At 39.4% G+C, this 19,359-nt stretch overlaps 1 protein-coding gene across 1 annotated transcript in view; it reads left to right on the forward strand.

Annotated features, from left to right (window-relative positions):
- The first annotated feature begins 980 nt into the window (after window positions 1-980).
- LOC125022829 (prostasin-like) overlaps window positions 981-19,359 on the forward strand; it is a 36,676-nt gene continuing 18,297 nt past the window's right edge. Inside the window, exons 1-3 of the mRNA XM_047609770.1 lie at window positions 981-1,008; window positions 1,211-1,373; window positions 1,482-1,750. Coding sequence (XP_047465726.1) covers window positions 981-1,008; window positions 1,211-1,373; window positions 1,482-1,750 — 460 coding nt within the window. The remainder of the gene's footprint in view (window positions 1,009-1,210; window positions 1,374-1,481; window positions 1,751-19,359) is intronic.

Raw genomic sequence — 19,359 nt, forward strand, 5'->3', positions numbered from 1 at the left:
TGACTCATTCTGCCCCTGTGCAGGAAGTGAAGCTCTTCTCCTGCTCACTAGCTATAAAATGTACCACTGTCATCAAATTTCAGTGCCCACTTTTCTTTAAATGTTGTGTTATGTAATTCCAACGAGCGAGGAATTTAAGAGGATGAAAAGTGTTGATCACCCTGACTCCCTCCACGTTCGACCTTTTGCAGACTTGCTGGTCCCCCCTTCTTGCCAAGCAAAGACGATCGAGAAAGGACGATTTCTAAGGGCAGATTAGCAATGTTGTCACATGCTCTCCAAGGCTCTCTGTGTGTGTGTGTGTGTGTGTTTAAAATGACCTCTGGAGGGATGAGATGCTCTTCTTAGATGAGACAGTTAATAATCTATTAATGAATAAGAACTAAACATTTACTTATCACAACGTACAGCAAAAGAAAAACAACTCTTTACTAAAAGGTGCAGGGACCTAATGAAAGAAACATCCTTTAGTTTGAGGAGCATGTGCAATACCAAACTCTAACATCAGGCCAATTTGCCTGTGTGTTCTGGATTATATGCTCTACGTACCCATTTATTTTCACCACACTTTATAGAACAGTTATACGCGTTTTCACACGGTACGGTAATACGCTGCTTGTCTTCACACCATTAACACCTCTCTGGTTACTATGTCTAGCTAAAACTAGATGGAAGTAGCTCAGACAGTCCAATCATCAGCTCATCAACTCCTTGTTATATTCCTCTAACAATTGTTTGAGTTACAGTTTACATCTGTATTCACCCAGACTCATAAATTATATGTAGGAAAGACCTTAAATGTATTTGAGCAGTGTTTTTGTAAGACTTGATGATGTCACAGTGAAGACGGTTTTGAACTTCAAAATGATAAAATGTCTTCATTCCATTGTTTTATCTAGTTACATATTTGTCAAAAACTATATCCTCAGTAACATATAAATTCTTGAGTTATGGCCAAAAACACATTTTCCTAGGTCACGATGACCATTGAGCCCAAACTCTCACTCTGTATCTACAAGTGGACATTTGTTGTAAACTGAAAAAAAGTTCCTCCAAAGCCTTTGAGACATATTCATTTAAAAGAAAGTGTTTCTCAGATGGATGGCATTATGAATGGACCCAGAGAGAATCCTAAACTAAAATGCATTTCACCTCATTTGTAACTGGACCAATGAACTGAATTGTGTGTTTTCCTGCAACCATTTTCCAGTGTGTGGCACCACTCCTCTGTACACCAGGATTGTTGGAGGTCAAGATGCTCCAGCTGGAAGTTGGCCATGGCAAGTTAGTCTGCAGAGATTTGGTGGCCATGTTTGTGGCGGTTCCCTCATCAACCAAGAGTGGGTGATGTCTGCTGCTCACTGCTTCTCCAGGTGGGCAACTAAAATGTGTTTTAACACAAGTAGTTGACAGTAATTTCATTGTAATCAGAGACACTCCTGTCATTGTAAAACCAAGGCATTTTGTCTTTTCTCCTCCAGTGCAAGTACGTCTGGTTGGAGCGTTTCTCTGGGTCTTCAGAGCCTACAGGGTGACAACCCAAACCAAGTGTCCAGAACTGTTTCCACCATCATTTTGCATCCAGACTACGACAGCTACACCAGCAACAACGACATTGCTCTGCTCAGACTCTCCTCACCAGTCAGCTTCACAGACTACATCAGACCTGTGTGTCTGGCAGCGAGTGGCAGTGTGTTCAACAACGGCACTGATAGCTGGGTCACTGGCTGGGGTGCAGTCCAGGAGGGAGGTGAGTCTGGACGTTTGCTGATCATTACTTTTGGTTGAGGTCAGTGTTCATGTGTCTGTAATCTGTACCTACATGTGAAAAATGTTTCCCATGTATTTCCTCCTCCTTAGTTTCTTTACCGTTCCCTGAAACTCTCCAAGAAGTGGAGGTACCAGTTGTGGGAAACAGGCAGTGTGACTGTCTGAATGGTGTGGGCACAGTCACAGACAATATGGTCTGTGCTGGTGTTCTGGCGCCACACGCACACAGTAGCTTCACACTCAAGTGTGCTCTCGTTCCCTGAACGTATTCGATATCCTAACACAGAAAAATTATGAACATCTGTCCCAACATCCAAACAATCATCATATCTGTTGCATTGTTATTCCAGACCAGTTTCACCATGTACATTCAATATCAACTTGTTTCTCCAACACACAGTCAGCCAGTCCTGTCTTTTAAACACTGTCAAATTAATCAAATCAATTATGTATCTATTTAAGCTTATTTATTCATTTATCTATGAACTGTACACGAGAAGTCCGGGCTCTTTAAACCGGCTCTACTTTCCAGTCTCCCGCTCGCGCGCGGTAACTAGGCAACCAGTAGTGGCAACTGAATAGCCGTTTACTGTACGGTACATTGGCTAAACAAGAACAACGTTCATAAACAATACTGCATGAAGTCCAACCGGGATCATAAACTCACACATAACATATTCACATATCAATTACCCAATTCCAAAAATATGTATTTTACCATCACAGTTAGCCACACACGCACACAATAACTTCACACTCAAGTGTGTTCTCGTTCTCTGAACTTATTCACGCGAGATGTCCCTTGTCCCTGAATACCCAGTGTAGCGAACGCGCCCTCTGCTGGTAGAAGTTAGATACCGTATCCTACTTGACAACAACATTTTTCAACAATAAACCAACCTTTCCTTATTAGAAAACACACAGACAATTTTCACCACACTCTGAACATGAGCTGTACTAAATGCAAATAATAATATTGTAGTCATATACCCCCACTGATGGCTCTGTAGTTATATAACCCCACTGATGGCTCTGAATGCCACAATTACTTCCAGCCTGTGTGTCTGGACATCAGCAACACCAGACCCTTCCCAATTGGCAGCCAGCTTTGGGTGGCAGGTTGGGACAATGGACCCCAAAGAAGAGGTAAGCTTATATCTAGCTTTTGTGTTTGTTGCAAGGTTTGCTCTTATAGCAAGTGCAATGACAGTCATCAGTTGATAATCCACAAAAACTGTTCTTGTGATTCTTGTAGGTGTCAGTAAAGCCGGATCCTCTCTTCGAGACCTAGAAACTCAAGTGGCAAGCTGTGGGGATGTTTCTGATTCACAGAACATCTGCACTAACACCATGGACCTTCGAGAGGTGAAAAAAAATCCCATCTATCAGTTTTTCTGAAACCTTTTTGGCATGGATTCTCAAACTCATGTTGTTGTTTTTTTAATGTTTTTTTAGGGGGATCGAGGGGGCCCTCTGCTGTGCAAGTCAGACACATCTTGGTTCCAGGTAGCTGCTGTAACAATGAGTGGGAGTAAATCGGCCCGTGCAGATGTCCAGGTCTTTTTCAAGACTTCAAGATTCGGATCATTCATTGAAAAGTCAGTGGGGGATCTGCCTTCTCCTGCAGCAGTTCTAACAGCAGATTCACCACGTTTTTCATTGTCTCTATTCCTGTCTTTCACTGTCCCATAACCTCAATGTCTCTGTTGTCTGTGTTGATGTAGGCGGTTGACCCACAGTAGTGACAGCCGTGAAATCTCTCGGTAACCTCTGATTTATATACTTACATACAGTAATGAAAACAAATCTTCACATGAGGTATTTCCGAAGAAGTTTACATTTTATAACGGTAAAGCAATAAAGAGCATTTTGTTCTTAAATAAAGGAATTTTTTTAATGAATCCAGTTAAATGAAGGAAAGTTTTAAATTATTCTATTCACTGCTGTTACCTAGTGTTGACAAATGTATTGTAATTTAGTCATATTTATATAATAAATACAGATCAATCATAAAATAAATGTCCTTTATTTCATTTTAGAATTCTTACACCATTTCACAATGTCAATGAAAAATATTCCAAGCATCTTTCAATGTATCGAATGAAAATAAAATAAAAACACTGCTTGCCTGGTTGTCAGGCTTGGGTTAGACACAACAATTCCATGTTGTGTCACCTTTTTCTTTTCTATCATTGAGGGCTATGAAGAAAGCATAGACTCACACATCAGTTTGTTTTTCATCATAGAGGACTGTCTGACAGCAAGGAAACATACTGATAACATTCTAAAAAATACTCAAACACATTTAACGTTACAAATTGCTATAGATGGCCTTCAGCGTCTCTCCACAAAAAGCTTGCGTCTAAAATAATTGCTCACACAGATATTTTACATTATTCTATTTTGCTCAGGCTGCATCTTCATCGGCCCCAGGATCCTCCTCTCCTTCTGCACTTTCATTTATCATCTGATTGTATTTACTCTTGAAAAATCCAGCCTTAAAGTATAAAGGGGACAAAAAACAGTTATACACATATGTCATTGTTGCATTGGAGTATAAATAAATTAGTACCAAATCAGAAGAGAGGAGAACTACTGAATACATATTTAATAATTACAAACCATTGCACTCTTACTGGCTGCATCTTCCTGTAATGCCCAGTCAGTTAAAGTAGTGTAGGTCCAGTGTCTTACCTTATACAGGCCGACTGTGAGTAAAGCTAGGAAAGACAACCCTCCCAGCGATCCTCCGACAATCTCTTTGGTGAAATCTGGTTCAGGATACACTTCTATTTCTGCCTCAATCTGAGATGTGACGGGACAGAATGTGGGTCAGTTTCAAGCTTTTTTATGCCTCAAATAACACATGAGTGGATAAAATCTGGCATCACCTTCTGAACAGGGGGGTTGTTGTTAGATCTCGCTGAAAAGAAGATGTACTGGTTTGTGTCGTACTCCAGGCTCGCCGTGCTGGTCAAGAGGAATTTAGCAGATTGAAGTCCAATCTGAGAATTAAAAAAATAAAAATAAAATGTTGTATGAGCAAAATATTATGCAACACAGTGTAGAACTTACTGTTGAATATACACAAATTACCTGCTTGATCCACTGTGAGCTAACGTTAGCAGAGATATTGTAGGTCGCACTCTCCCCTCTTCCCATGAACTTATCGCACCTGAACACTGTACACCAGGCTACAGAACAGTCCTGCAGGAGGTTAGAAATACAAATAAATATGTATTTTGTAATAAATACAAATACATTTTCTAAAATATCTAAAATTAGATCAATTTTGAAAGGAAAATTGTATCAGCACTCACCACTGACTTTGTTTTCTGTATCTGAGCAACAAAGTCTCGGACAGCAGGCTGTTCGTCTTGACCTCTTTGACAGTTTGCGATCTGAAATGGAGCCGATGTAGTCATGTTAGTTTAACAGAGACCAGGGTGTGGTCCTTATTTTGTCGTATCCATGCATCTTATATCTACATCTGAGACATTTCTGGGGCCAATCGCTCAATGTTTCGGCATGCATTACCTGCAGACTCTTCAAATCCACCCAGATTTTTGTACAGTCTTTGTCGCCGAGCTTTACTGGAACCCTGATCACCACTGTGAAATTCAGCACCCTGTTTACATTTGTGACCTGAGAAAAGACCAAGCTTTAAGTCTAAATATGAGCAATAAACATCATAAATAATACTGAGAGAATTATTTGAAGTAATAATTTACCTTGATTGACTGCTTGACTTGTTTCTCCAAATTACTCTTTCCAAAAGAGAAATTGTTGTAGCTGAGGGAGCTAAATAAACATTTTGAATTATTAGGTATTCTAATTTAAAATGATCACTTTGTTATATATATATATATATGTATGTTTCAACTAAAACATCACAAACCTTTCAATTGTAACAAAGATGCTGTACTTTACATCAATCTCTTTCATTTTGTAGAGATCGCTTGAACTGGAGCGCACCTCATTCCCACTAACAGGTAGAAGAGCAATTATTGAAATCAGTATTTATTATATTAAAGTAGTAATCATTTAATGACAGCTCCATAAATAAAAAGTAACTCGACAAATGGTACCTGGTGGCATTTGCCGTGATAAAGAGCTTCCTGTCAAGTTCACTGGTGATTCCAATCCCATAGGAGACGATGAAGAGAGCCTAAAAACCATGTGAAGGAGAGAAATCAAACCACCTCCTCTTTTGGCTCTGAGACGAAATCCTTCTGTATAACAAACAAACCTTAGAGTTGCCCTTGAAAATGGGCTTGTCAATCGTGCAATCTGTCTTTCCCCGCATTAAAACATCTTCACTGTCCAAGGAGTTACACTCAATTCTTCCCTGTATCAAAAAAAAAAAAAAAAAAAGCAACTGGCGTGTGGCTCAGAAGAACATCTGATCAGAGACATTGTGAAAAATAGGGGTGTAACGATTCATCCACTATATCGATGAATCGATTAATTTTCCTACGATCCAACTACATCGATCTGTGCTCAGTATGTTGGCTGTCTGGACAACATACATCGATCTAATATCGATTTAGAAGGTAATCGATCGATTGTATCGATACTAGGAAATAACGCATTGGACTAAGAACGTCAGAGGATCCATTTTGAGTATTTACTTGAGAAACACGAACTGGACAAACAAAATGTACAAATTAGTTTTATATACCGAAAACACTGTTATACATTTATTAGCTTTCGGCTAACATCAATGGAACAATTAATGTATATGCTAATGTTAACATTCGCCTTCGCGTCTCGCCCCACCAGTAACACACAGTGACCTGACCAAAACGAAAACAACTCGATGAAACGTCGGCACTTAACGTCGGTCACCACCATCATGTGATATTGTCAACAGACCAGCGTGTAGTGGGAACTTCAGCGTTCAAAAGAGTAGATAATAAACAGAAACGGACATGTGGTGTTTAACTTCAGGGCCACAATAGCCTCGTTCTTTATTGATAAACCGAGCGCTGTCCAGGGCATCGAGACACTTGAAGAAGTTTAAAAAGTGACTGTAACCGTAGATTAAGAACCCCAAAGAGTAGATACTGAGCAAGATAATTATCTGTTGGCGGACCGCCACTCCTAAATGAATGTAGAGGAAACACTGAGTAGGTATTTATTCCCCTCACACTGGTTTAATTTTAAGCTAAGAAGTTACTGAATCAATTTCAAGTCACTGAATCGTTTTGGATTGTATCGTTCTAAATGAACTAAAATCGTTCTTGAATCGTATCGGCCATCACAAATCGTGAATCGAATCGAATTGTTGTTAAAAGGAATCATTACACCCCTAGTGAAAAAGGTTTGACCCTGAGCCTTACCTGAAGACCTGTGAACTTCCTGTAAGAGAGCCCAGCTGGGTATGTGAGAGTAACGTGGCTGCTGTAGGAGTTTTCTCCTCTGTTCTCCACTGATACGGTGACATCCAGAAGCTCATCAATGCCCACTTTAACCAATAAGGATCTAAATATGAGGGGGGACAAGACTCAAACTATAGCTTCACATTCTTCACATTGTCTGGATTAAATGTACTGCCGTTAAACTGGTTTGAATCTTATATATATGTCAGATAGGTCGAAATTTGTCCACTCATACAAAGGTTTGTCATAGAGTTTCACAGGGCACTCTGTTAGGACCAGTACTTTTCAAATGTATACACGTTTTCTTTGGAAAATATTATTAGGAAACACTGCATGAATTTCCTCTACTATACACTCAATAATATTTATCTATGAAGCCAAGTTAATGAAATCTGCCAAGCTCCAAGTGTGCCTGGAAGACACAAAGGTTTGGATTCTTTCAACTTTTTACTTCTAAACTTACTTCTAAAATTAAAGTAATTTTATTTTGATCAAAGCAACTCAGAGATTAATTTTATAATTACAAAGGTTTAGGATTTATTAATATAGTATTACTGTTACGTGCCAGGCAGCCAGGTACTTTGTGTGTTTGTGACTCCCCTCCCCTTTCCTGTGTTATTTCTTCAGGTAATGGCTGCAGAGATGCTGCTCACCTGTGTAGACAGGCTATTGGATGATTACCTCGTCAGTTGGCCAATCACAACAGAGGAGAAACCTTAAGATGGAGGACGTCTCAGGCCTTCAGCCTCTTTTCTCCTGCCTCTTGATTTGGCTGCACATGATTTTGCTGTCTTTGTCTCTTAGTGCTCTTGCAGCGACTTTTGTGTGTTCAGGTTTGTGTGGGAGGTTTTTGGGACTAGGTAAGACGGGGTACCCTGTTCATTTTGTGCACTCACGTAGGTGATTATTGTTATTCCACTAGGTTTATGGGTTGTGCCACCGCTGTATTGTTTTGGGGAAAGTCTCTTGGTAGACAAGCCAGTTAGGAATTTTTGTTGATTTTCTTTTTCCAGAGGTAGCTCAGATAGGCCGTCTTTTGTTATATTACTTTCATTTTATTTGGCACAACCTCTTTGTCCCATCCTCCCTCACCTTAGCGTGTTTTCCTTTGTTACAATAAATCACGCTTGCTCATTTCCACAAGACTTGTTTGTTTACTGGTTGTCGTGTTGTCTGACACGTAGTTTTACCAGGTGGACGCAACAATTACCTTGGCCTCTAGTACTACTGTGAGGAATCTTTGGGTTGCTTTTGACTGGGATGCATCCTTTAATGTGAACATAAAACCTGAACCACCTTTTTTCACCTTTTCAACACTGTCAAACATCCAATTACAAGGTGAAGCTAAAAGTACAAATTGTACCTGCCTGTGTTACGTCTAAACTAAAGTACTATAATTAATTTTTAGCAGGTCTAAATAGCTCTCCAAAAAGCACCAAGATTATCCGAACTGCTGCCACAAGAATTTTTCTCAAATTGTAGCTTCTCTTCCTTGGCTCCGTCTCCTTAACATACAAGGCCATTGAAGGCGAAGCCCCATCGTATCTTAAAGGCCTGTTAGTATCATAGGCCTCCGGTATGTTGCTGCTTTAGGCCGAGGTTGCTGGCTTCCCATCATGCATGTAAGCGAAGACTGTGTTGTAGCGTGTCCTCACCTGGTAAAGTTGAAATCCAGTTTCAAGTCATCCACACATTGGTTGTCAGTGCCACAGTTGATCTCAAACCCTAACTGTGAAAGAGAGTATGGAGTAAATTGTATTTTACCAGAAAGAACCAATTAAATCAAAGTTTGTGATGATATCTGGACATGGTCTAGGAGAGCTCTCCATATAGTAACATGCGAAATGGTCAATAATGTAGCAACAATGAAATGAATGCATAAAAAGTAGTGGCAAACACAAATATGTTTTTCTTAACTACATAAATGCTAAGTTTTGTGCCTTTAAATTTACTTACTGAATGAATGGCTGTAGTTTGGGCCTGCTGTGCAAGACTTGGTTTGAGCCCTGAAGAAGATGATAAACCTTCAAAGCTGAATCTTAACTCATTCCTAAGTGGACTGACAACATCTTCTGCACATGCCTGCAGGAAAAGGACACTATTATGAAGTTTTTTGTTGTCAAGGTTGTGAGAATCGTTAGGATTCAGTGTTAGAGGACTCTTAAAAACAAAATAGTTGTATCAGGGTCTTCTGATTTACCTGAATGAAGAATTTCAAGGTGCTGCATTCTTTCCTATTTAAGGAAACAGTAATGGTCTTGGTCGACTCTCGTTGTTTATCAGTGATATAAGCTCGATTCTTTGGGGCCTTGCGAGTGGCATCCAGTGTGAAAGTATGTTTGATCGTTGCTTGAGCTGGAATAGATCAGAGTTACATTTGAATGGTACACTGAACAAACGTACCAAAGAATGGACAGACGGTAGGTTTGTCACCTGAGGAACCTGTAGATACTGAAGTGAGACTGGTCATGGTAAAGCAGATTGTAGCTGTGTTCTGCAGTGCTACTGAGCAGTCTACATTTTGAGTAGGGATTATCTTTGGGTCAAATGACACAGTAGCTTCAACCATGACGATAGGTCTTGATCTGGAAAAGGTGAGAAATAACATGTGAAACAGCTTTGGTTTTTTTAAGGTGTTATTAAAAAGAAAAGAATAGAAAGAAACTGGCCGAGATGTCACGACTGACCAATCTTTGCTTTGGTCTTCACACAGTACAAAAGACACTGACAAAAACAATACATCATGAGCCTTGTAAATGATGGATGTTGCCACAGTGACATCACCCATTGGTTTGTAGACTACAGTTCTGACATTAGATTTGAGTTTGACATTTCGGTCAAATAAATATTACACTGTCAACTGTCAGTGATATTGTAACAAAGTGGAGCGGGGTCAGTGGATGCTGAGGGGCATAGTGCCCAGAGGTCACCAACTCTCTGCAGAGTCGATGTTACAGATGTCAAAACTTCATGATGCCTTCAGATTAGCTCAAGAACAGTGCGTAGAGAACTTCATAGAATGGGCTTCCATGGCCCAGCAGCTGCATCCAAGCCGTACATCACCAAGTGCCCACATACTTTTGCATTGGCTTCACTTTCAAGACTTGGTGGCTACATCCATTTTTTTATGCACAATCTGTGGTGTACAGTAGGTTACAAATGACCACAAATGGTATAGTTACACTTGACAAAACAGTGCTTGATTAGAGTACTTTGGACATACCTGAGTAAGACAACTGTGCCCTTTGATCCCACCGCTAAGTCTGGCAGTTTATCTCCACTCTGGTCTAAAGACTCCTGACTGATCGACAAGCCGAAATACTTCAGTCCTGACTTGACTTCAGAGCCAGTTATTCTCTGTGTAAATGAGACAATTTGAATTACTCAAATTATACAGACTTTAAATGCAGTGGCAAACAGACCCCAGAGGGCGAATGTGTTTATTGTCCTTTGAGAATTCTCTATTGTTGCTCACCTGTGAGTAAATGGGATTGATACTTGGTCTTCTTTCGCCGTGGAATATGTAGATGCTGCCTTGGCCATCATTCTCCAAAGGTGCTCCAACTGCTAAATCTCTGATCCCGTCTGTATTTAAATCAGGCAGCACAGCAAGAGAAGACCCAAACCTTCCTTTGCTGGATTCAGCCCCTCTTAATACTAATGGAGAGTCAAAGCGACACTCAACTGTCTGGTGAAAGCATAAGGATGAGAGTGAATGTTACACGTTTATTGAAAGTAGAAAAATAGATGAATTGTGTCATTAGAAAACAATAATGTCATTTACCAAATACTTCAACTGGCACACATAAACTCTTCCCTCTCTCTCGGATTCCATATGCATTGGGGCGGATATGAGGATGAGGTCAGTATACTGGCTGCTCATGCTCATGGCACAAACCTCTGCCCCAAAGTATTCACCAGATTGCTGAAACCGTGCAAACAGCATGATGAAGCACAATTCTGATAATGTTGTCTTTCAGGACCATATGGCTTACACATAAATACATACCTGCTGTGGATGTGGATTTATCATTTTATTATGTGTCATGCTTTCATCAACAACCATCACAATTCCTCTGTGCTGATATCGTGGAGCACCAATAATTGTGACTGTGCCACTTGTAGTTTTAGCAACTGCCATAGAATAACCTAGAATTCAAAACAGTCAAGCAAGGTCCATCAGTTAAATAAGCAAATTATCCAAGTTACTAGGTGGTATATCCAGTGTGAGGAGACGTCTGGTGTATCACATTATATGCAAAAACAAAAACAACGTGCTTGTATTGAAACATGTTCGTAAAATTCAACTCCATTTATTCTCATTTGACTATTTTTCGGTCAATTTTCCTGTTCTGATCAATGTGTTTGCTGTCAACGTTACACACATGCAGCACATTGCACTGTGCATGATGGTGTACAGTAGTACATGTGTGTGTAATTTTAATTGTTATGTTAATATCTTAACCAAGTAACTGTCAGGCTGTAAAAAGCATGCTCAAAGAGGAACGGTCCTTATATGTCCTGAGGAATCCAGAACCTGAGTATTTTTACGTATCGCTCCCCTCCACTGGTTTGCACCAACAACTGCCAACGAATTCCTGCAATGTAGACCGAGGAGTAATGAGTTAAAAGTGTTTTGCATAATATTGCATAATATTTGAGAAAAAATAACAACCACCTCTCCATTTGTATGCCTCTAGCAGCTAGAGAAGCTTATCTACCTACTGTAAGACTTATATATATAATTAGAACAGAGAATAGAGCAGAGACGTAATAAATATGGATGATGGAGTCAGCTCCCAAGAGTGAAGCCAAAAGCAAGTAGAGGCTCCCCCTGGTGTCTGAGCAGTATAGGTCATAAGCTCCACCCCCTCCTGTTAGTTGGATGCGACATGGCTAAAATAAAACACTAAATACACATTAAACTGTTTTTTGTTTTTTCTTTTCCAAGGATGGCTTCAGCCATCACTAGGTAGTTAATATAATGCGGATGCATACTCACGGTGTCTTTTTTCCTGATGATTTTATTTTAGTTGCTTATTTGGACGCTATAGGAACAGGAATGAACATCCATGTAGACCAAAGTTGTCAGGCCACACCAATCCATTTCCATTACCAATACACACCCTACTGTTTTTATCATTTCCACCACGACACAACTAGTAAAATGAATGAGCTAAAAATGTACCTTAACCTATATGATATAACAGAATAAATTACATTAAGCCTCCTCATTCCTTATAACCAGGAATGGGAACACTAAAACCGATCCAGTCCAGTCACTGTCCATCGCCTTCCTGTATTTTATATACCCCAGGCACAAAACGCACTGATCCCTCTTGAGACAATTTTCCATTTTCAGAGACTCGCCACTGGCTTTGAATCCTGTACAGAAAAGCAAAACAGTACTTAAAAGTGCAGACCTACAACAGTCTGAGTCCATTAAGGCTTGAGAAAGCAATGGTCAATGAATAGAACATGTACATATTTTCAAACGTTGAAGATTTTACGTTCAGTTACATTAGCACTCTTCATGGAGAAGATTTTGTCTGCAAATTCCAGTCTATTTTTTCAAGTGCTCCGAAGCGTCACTCGAAACACATAATCGTTTGAAGGAAAGAATGCAATGGTGTCCAGTTCTCTTTGCCGCATATTTCCTAAATGCTCTCCCCACCTAGTAGGACCTTGAAACAACGTGTTTGAGATGTTATAATATATGGATTGAGTATTAAAACTCAGTCCATAAACTACAAGAAATCTCTCTCTAAAATTGAAATTTTGGGGATACGAAGATATCAGAGATGAACTACACACCCCAATAGCAACATCGAATAATGTTTTACTGATTAGCTAAACTTATAGATTCCGGTAACGAAGGACGGTCTTGAGATTTTCCTATCAGTAATGACGATCAAAAATCTACTTCAAATTGGACTGGAAACCTTTTTTTTCGGAACGTAAACTTTCTCACTGCAATTGAGAAAATCTATTTGAATACATCTATATAAGCTTATTTTCAAGTTATTCCCTGCACGATTTATTCAATAATATATGACTTGCATTTTAAATTGTCCAATGACAGTTTTTTACGCCCTCTTTGTGTAGAGGCTGCTCAGTCACTGGGATGGAACATATTTCATACGGTTCCTCTTTTGAAAGCATTTGTCAGAAATATAGTCCGACACATGATAAAATTCATCCAATTTAAAAAATGTCTGACAGGAAATCAACAAGATGAAGATGTCCATACTTTAGTGTTTTTGCCATATAAATGGTATAATAATAGCACTTACACAACATGCCTTGATGGCCTCTCTGCTGTGTAAGGTTCCTCTTTTCTTAACTGGTTTTTTTTTTTTGGGGGAAAAAAATATGTCATATTATCTCCCATTGTTTAAAGAAATAACATAATCAAAGTAAATAATGGTGATGGGATCGCGAAAGAACTGAGGAAATAGATAAACGAAAGAAAAGAGGAAGAAACTCAAATTTTTTCAAACCATCATATTAAGTGGTAATTATTTTATGTCTTTGGGACCCACGTCCTCTTACTCTGTGGTGTTTTCCCTCTAGAGATGGACCAGACCAGATTTTTAACAAAATTCTTTTTTTTTTTTCATGATTTGAAAATTGCGTGAAGACGACGCTGCCTGAACCATCCAGCAGAAAAGCAACTTCTGTCCACCGGCACTCCTGTTGACCAGTGAGCACTAATTAATCAAGAGATCCTTTGAAACATTTATCCTTTAGTATCATGCAACCTCCAGTTCGGGCTTTTTAATAAATACATTAGTACACTGTCAACCATTCAATTCAATATACTTTACCTTCAATAGAGGAAGATGGATGGTTTAAAACGATTGTAAGTTGTAATGGGAAAGCACAGACCATTGTACATGGGTGATACTTGTTTATCAGTCCCCCTTAGAGAATGGTCGGACCACATGCCTTGAAAAGAGACCAATCCTATCAGTATAAAACAAAAAATATAGATATATTTCCAAGTAGCACAAAACCACTGCAATCCACTGCAGTTCACCTACTCACCAGTGTTTCCTGTGTGGTGGTTTTACTTTCAATGTCAAACCAAGAGACATGTTCACTGCATAAATCCGGCACTGTAGGGAACGATTCGACAGAGTTTAAAGGTTAGTTAAACCACATTAAAACATAAAATACATTTGTGTGTCGATGTAATGAGTAGAAAACCCTGTGAAGACGTCGAAAAAAAAAATAGAAAATTGCCCACCTGAAGGTGGACACTCAAGCACAGGAATCGCTGTTGAAGTTGGCAGTAAATATTTTCCCCCCTTTCATTTGGTGAATACTTTTCAAGTGGGGCACTGACGACCAATCTAATAAAAAGTAAAAAAAAAAAAAAAAAAAACAACAACAAAAACAGTGTGGTGAGGGCAGTGTAACTAAATTTTTTAGCTGTTCAAATCTGTCATACTGCATAAAACAACACTTCACGCCACAATGCCAGACGTCTGACTTACGCTATTGTCTTTGCACCACCTTGTATGCCAAACACCTGCTGCAGATGGTCAGGCTCTTCCAAGCCACGGGATCAATATTGAAACAAAGAGCAGCTTTTACACTGAAGGAATCAGAAGAGAAAACGTTATCGTAATGTGATTATGGGAAGTAATTAGTCTGACTACGTGTTTTTGTTTGTGATGTCATTGGTCTATTGTGTGCCTTCAGTCAATCTCTGGGGTGTAACAGTACGGTCGGCCCACGGTTCTTATTCTGAGCCACTAGGAGCACCTAAAGTCAGACTTATTCAACATAGTGGCTCAAGAGAGGAATGATTCTTTTTAACTTCAAGGATTCATTGTGAAGCCTGTGTTGTCTGCGAGGCTGACCCTGTTGACTCTAATTCTTGCCACTTACTATTAGAAATCACACAGAAGTGGATGTGTGCGATAAATGATAACCCGTTCTTTGCAGAGGGCTCAGGGCTAACAAGACGCAGGTGAGACCAATAAGCAATTAACACACGAGGAAACACAACAGGAAATCAAGTACTTAACAAAATAAAACAAGAACCTCAAAACCATGATCACGAAAGAAAGCACAGAACCATGACAGAATCATGTCTTCTGAGTTTTGACCAACTTATGGTTTTGTGCATGGAAATTCTCATTGTTCACATGTCCAGGTCAAGTTGACGTAAACCAGATTTGACCAAACAGGACGTTCCTGTGTGTGAGATCCTTTCCTGGCCTGTTTGTTTTTTCAGTGTTCTCCCCTTTCAACCTATTTACTCTATAACTGTCTATCCATGCAAGCAATTGCAGGCATATATAATTTTTTACAACGCCTGCAATTTATAACCTCTAAACATATCCTCCGATTTGTAAAAACTTAAGCAAAACTGTTTGAATGCTATATGAACTTAAAAAAAAGCAACATAATAGCTTTCCACTGCAGCGATAGGAGGTCCTCTCTCTATGAAGCCATAAAGTTGTGAGATTTCGTCATCACTTTTTTGCTGCTCAAGTTTTCTTTTTTTGGGCAGTACATGACATTTTCTAAATTAGCCTTCCGTAAAAACATGTTCCATTCTCACCAGTTCAGTGCCAATCACATGACTATATATGGCAGGGCCTGTTTTACTGTCATCCTGTAAAGAGATTCCATTTACATTTCAGTGTCCAATCCATTAGTGACCATCGTGTGAGAGTCTGCTGCTGTAATTTACAAAAAATAATAGTAAATAAATCAAAAAATAATTCATCAGCTCGTGTCTTTTTTTTGTTTTTGTTTTGTTTTGCCATCACTGAAAAAGCCCCTGTTGACTCATTATAGCCTTTGTGCTTCAACAGAAAGTGACAGAAAATACCGCTAAATGGAGCAGTAAGGGTGTCACTGAAACCGGATGAAGAGGATGTGTGGACCTGAAATGTGCATAACCTTAATAGCACTTCAAACACCACACAAAAAAAGAAAAGCAGCCAGGCACCAGATTAGGGTCTTGAGCTGAAATGTTAGTGCCACACAGTTGTCTTTATAAAAACATATTTTCAAGAAATATATTTATTGAGGCAATACATTTTTAGAGACCCTTAATTAAATGTACAATCTTCACAGTTCTCTTATATTTCCAATGAAAGGATAAAAGGCACATATATTCATCTCAAAAATTGTATTTCTATCAGCATCTATTCAAATCCACAAATAACTGTTGTCATTAATAACATTTGCTGCATGCAATGGGGATCAAAACACATAACAGCTGCTAATGTCATGTAATCAAATAAAATAAAAAGGTCAAATTAAAACAGTTGGCAAATGATGACGCAGACAAGATCTGAATGCACAGACTTACCTGACAAGAAACAGTGTAGCAACCATTACCCCATCCCATTGTGTTAGTCCCATGGAAAAAAAAAAAGCTAAAACTCGAAAACCTCGACTTCAAAAATGCTTTCTGCTGCTGAGCTCCCAAAGAGGAGGACGGGTAAAGCAAAATGCAAGAATCAAAAGTACAGCTCCATAACCAAGACACTCAGTAGAGAACTCATATGTAGAGGGTTATCACACTGACCAAACTCTTGCTGTATGATAGACCTAAATGAACAGCAATATTTGGACCTTGATTCACACAGCATTGGTATTGTTTAATTCATGGTCAACTAAAACTTAATTAATGATGATGAAACTCAAAGAAATAAGAACACCATGAGATCAGTCACTTTTAAACAGTAGTTAACGTTGAAGCTATATAAATAAAGACTGAATTGAACTTCCTTTCTTCTGTTTCTACTGTTGTTGGCTTCTTCCAAGACAAGTCAAATCCCAAAAAAGATCTGTCGTATGAGTGATTGATTGTCCCCCGCTACCTATTTCATGACTGAGACAACTCCCCCTCATGAAACGAGTAACCTTCTCTCATGTTTTTGGCTCAACTTTTCCCCTGTATCTTATCTCTCTGTCTCTTCTGTTGTCTCTCTCCAATACTTTGTGACTAATTACAGAATTCTAATACCAGTAAATAATTAACAGCTGCCGTAACTCACTGATATTTGAAAGATTGGAATAACTCTTCAAACTGGTAACTGACCAACCGTAGGCCTATCTTTTCCTCACACCGTCACACTTGTTCGATGTGCTGACTCCATTCTGCCACCGTGCAGGAAGTGAAGCTCTTCTCCTGCTCACTAGCTATAAAATGTACCACTGTCATCAATTTCATCCCTCATTTCTTTGAAATGTTGTGTTATGACTTCCAACTAGCGAAGGAATTTAAAGGAATAAAGTGTATGATACACCCTGACTCCCTCCCCTGCGACGTTTGCAGACATTGCTGGTCCCCCCCTTTCTAGCCAAGCAAGAACGATCGAGAGAAGGTTGGCGAAAAGGTCAAGGATCAGTGCAACTGTGTTGCTTGTGCCTGGTAAGGATTTTCCAAGGGCAGAATACAATGTTGTGTGTGTGTGTGAGAGTGTGTGTCTTGTGTGTGTGTGGGATGTGTGTGTGTTGTGTTGTGTGTGTGTTGTGTGTGTGTGTGGTACGTGAGTGGTGGTTTTAAAAGTGACCTCTGGAGGGTTAGATGCTCTTCTTAATGAACAGTTAATAATTCTAATAATGATAAGTAACTAAACATTACTTATCACAACTTACAGAAAAAGAAAAAAACCTCTTTACTAAAAGGTGCAGGGACCTAATGAAAGAAAACACCCTTAAGTTTGAGGACTTGTGCAATACCAAACTCTAAACATCAGCCAATTTGCCTGTGTGTTCTGATTATATGCTCACTAACCCACGTGCCCATTTAGTTAAACCACACTTTATCAGAACATTTAAACTGTCTTTCCCACGGTACATAATACGCTGGCCTTGTCTTCAACACCATTAAACACCTCTTGGCACTATGTCTAGCTAAGGGCTAGAATGGAGTAGCGCAACAGTCCAATCATCAGCTCATCAACTCCTTTTTTTTTTTGGTTTTTATAGATTCCACTAACATTGTTTGAGTTACAGTTTACATCTGTATTCACCCAGACTCATAAATTATATGTAGTAGCAGAATCTGGAATGTAATTTGAGCAGTTGTTTTTGGTAAAACTTATGATGTCCTCTGTGAAGATGTTTTTGAAACTTCAAATGATGAAATGTCTTTAATCCATTGTTTTTATCTAGTTACATTATTTGACAAAAACTATATCCCACTAACATATAGAATATCCTTGAGTTATTGCCAAAAACACACTTTTCCAAGGTCACGATGACCATTGAGCCTCAAACTCTCACCAGTTTCCTCTGTAACTCCATAGTGGAACAATTGTGTAAACTGAAAAAAGATTCCTCAAAGCCTTTGAAGACATATTCATTTAAAAGAAGGTTTCTCAGAGATGGCATTATAAATGACGGCCAGATAGAATCCAAAACCTAAAATGCATTTCACCTCTGCATTTGAAACTGGCCAACCAGTAACAGTGAACTGAAAATGTGTGTTTTCCTGCCAACCATTTTTTTCCCATGTGTGGCACCACTCCTCTAAACACCAGATTGTTGGAGGTCAAGATGCTCCGAGCTGGAAGTTGCCATGGCAAGTAGTCCTGCAAATTTGTGGCCATGTTTGTGGCGGGTTCCCTCATCAACCAAGAGTGGTGATGTCTGCTGCTCACTGCATTCTCCAGGTGCACTAAAATGTGTTTTAAACACAAGTAGCTTGACATAATTCATCTAACAAGACACTCCCTGTCATTGTAAAACCAAGGCATTTTGGTCTTTCTCCTCCCGTGTAACATGTACGGTCTGTTGGAGCGTTTCTCTGGTCTTCAGAGCCCTACAGGTTGACACGCCCAACCAAGTTTCCAGCAACTGTGTTCCACCATCATTTGCATCCAGACTACGACAGCTACACCACAACAACGACATTCTCTGCTCAACTCTCCTCACCAGTCAGCTTCAAACAGACAACATCAAGACCTTGTGTGTCTGGCAGCGAGTGGCAGTGTGTTCAACAACCAATGATAAGGCTGGGGCACTGCTGGTCAGTCCAGGGGGAAGGAGGATATTTTGCTGTACCATCAGCCCAGGATCTTTATACTGTTTTTGAAAGGTTAGTTCACCTATGCAGAAATCACAGACGACACTTTTCCTCATGTTTGGATATTATTTTGGTACACAGAGAAAAGATATTGTTTCAGCGCTTGAGGCTTTGGTCCAGTTCACCTTTGGGTAAAAAGAACCAAAA

This window comes from Mugil cephalus, chromosome 16, assembly GCF_022458985.1.
Source record: "Mugil cephalus isolate CIBA_MC_2020 chromosome 16, CIBA_Mcephalus_1.1, whole genome shotgun sequence".
Lineage (NCBI taxonomy): Eukaryota > Metazoa > Chordata > Actinopteri > Mugiliformes > Mugilidae > Mugil > Mugil cephalus.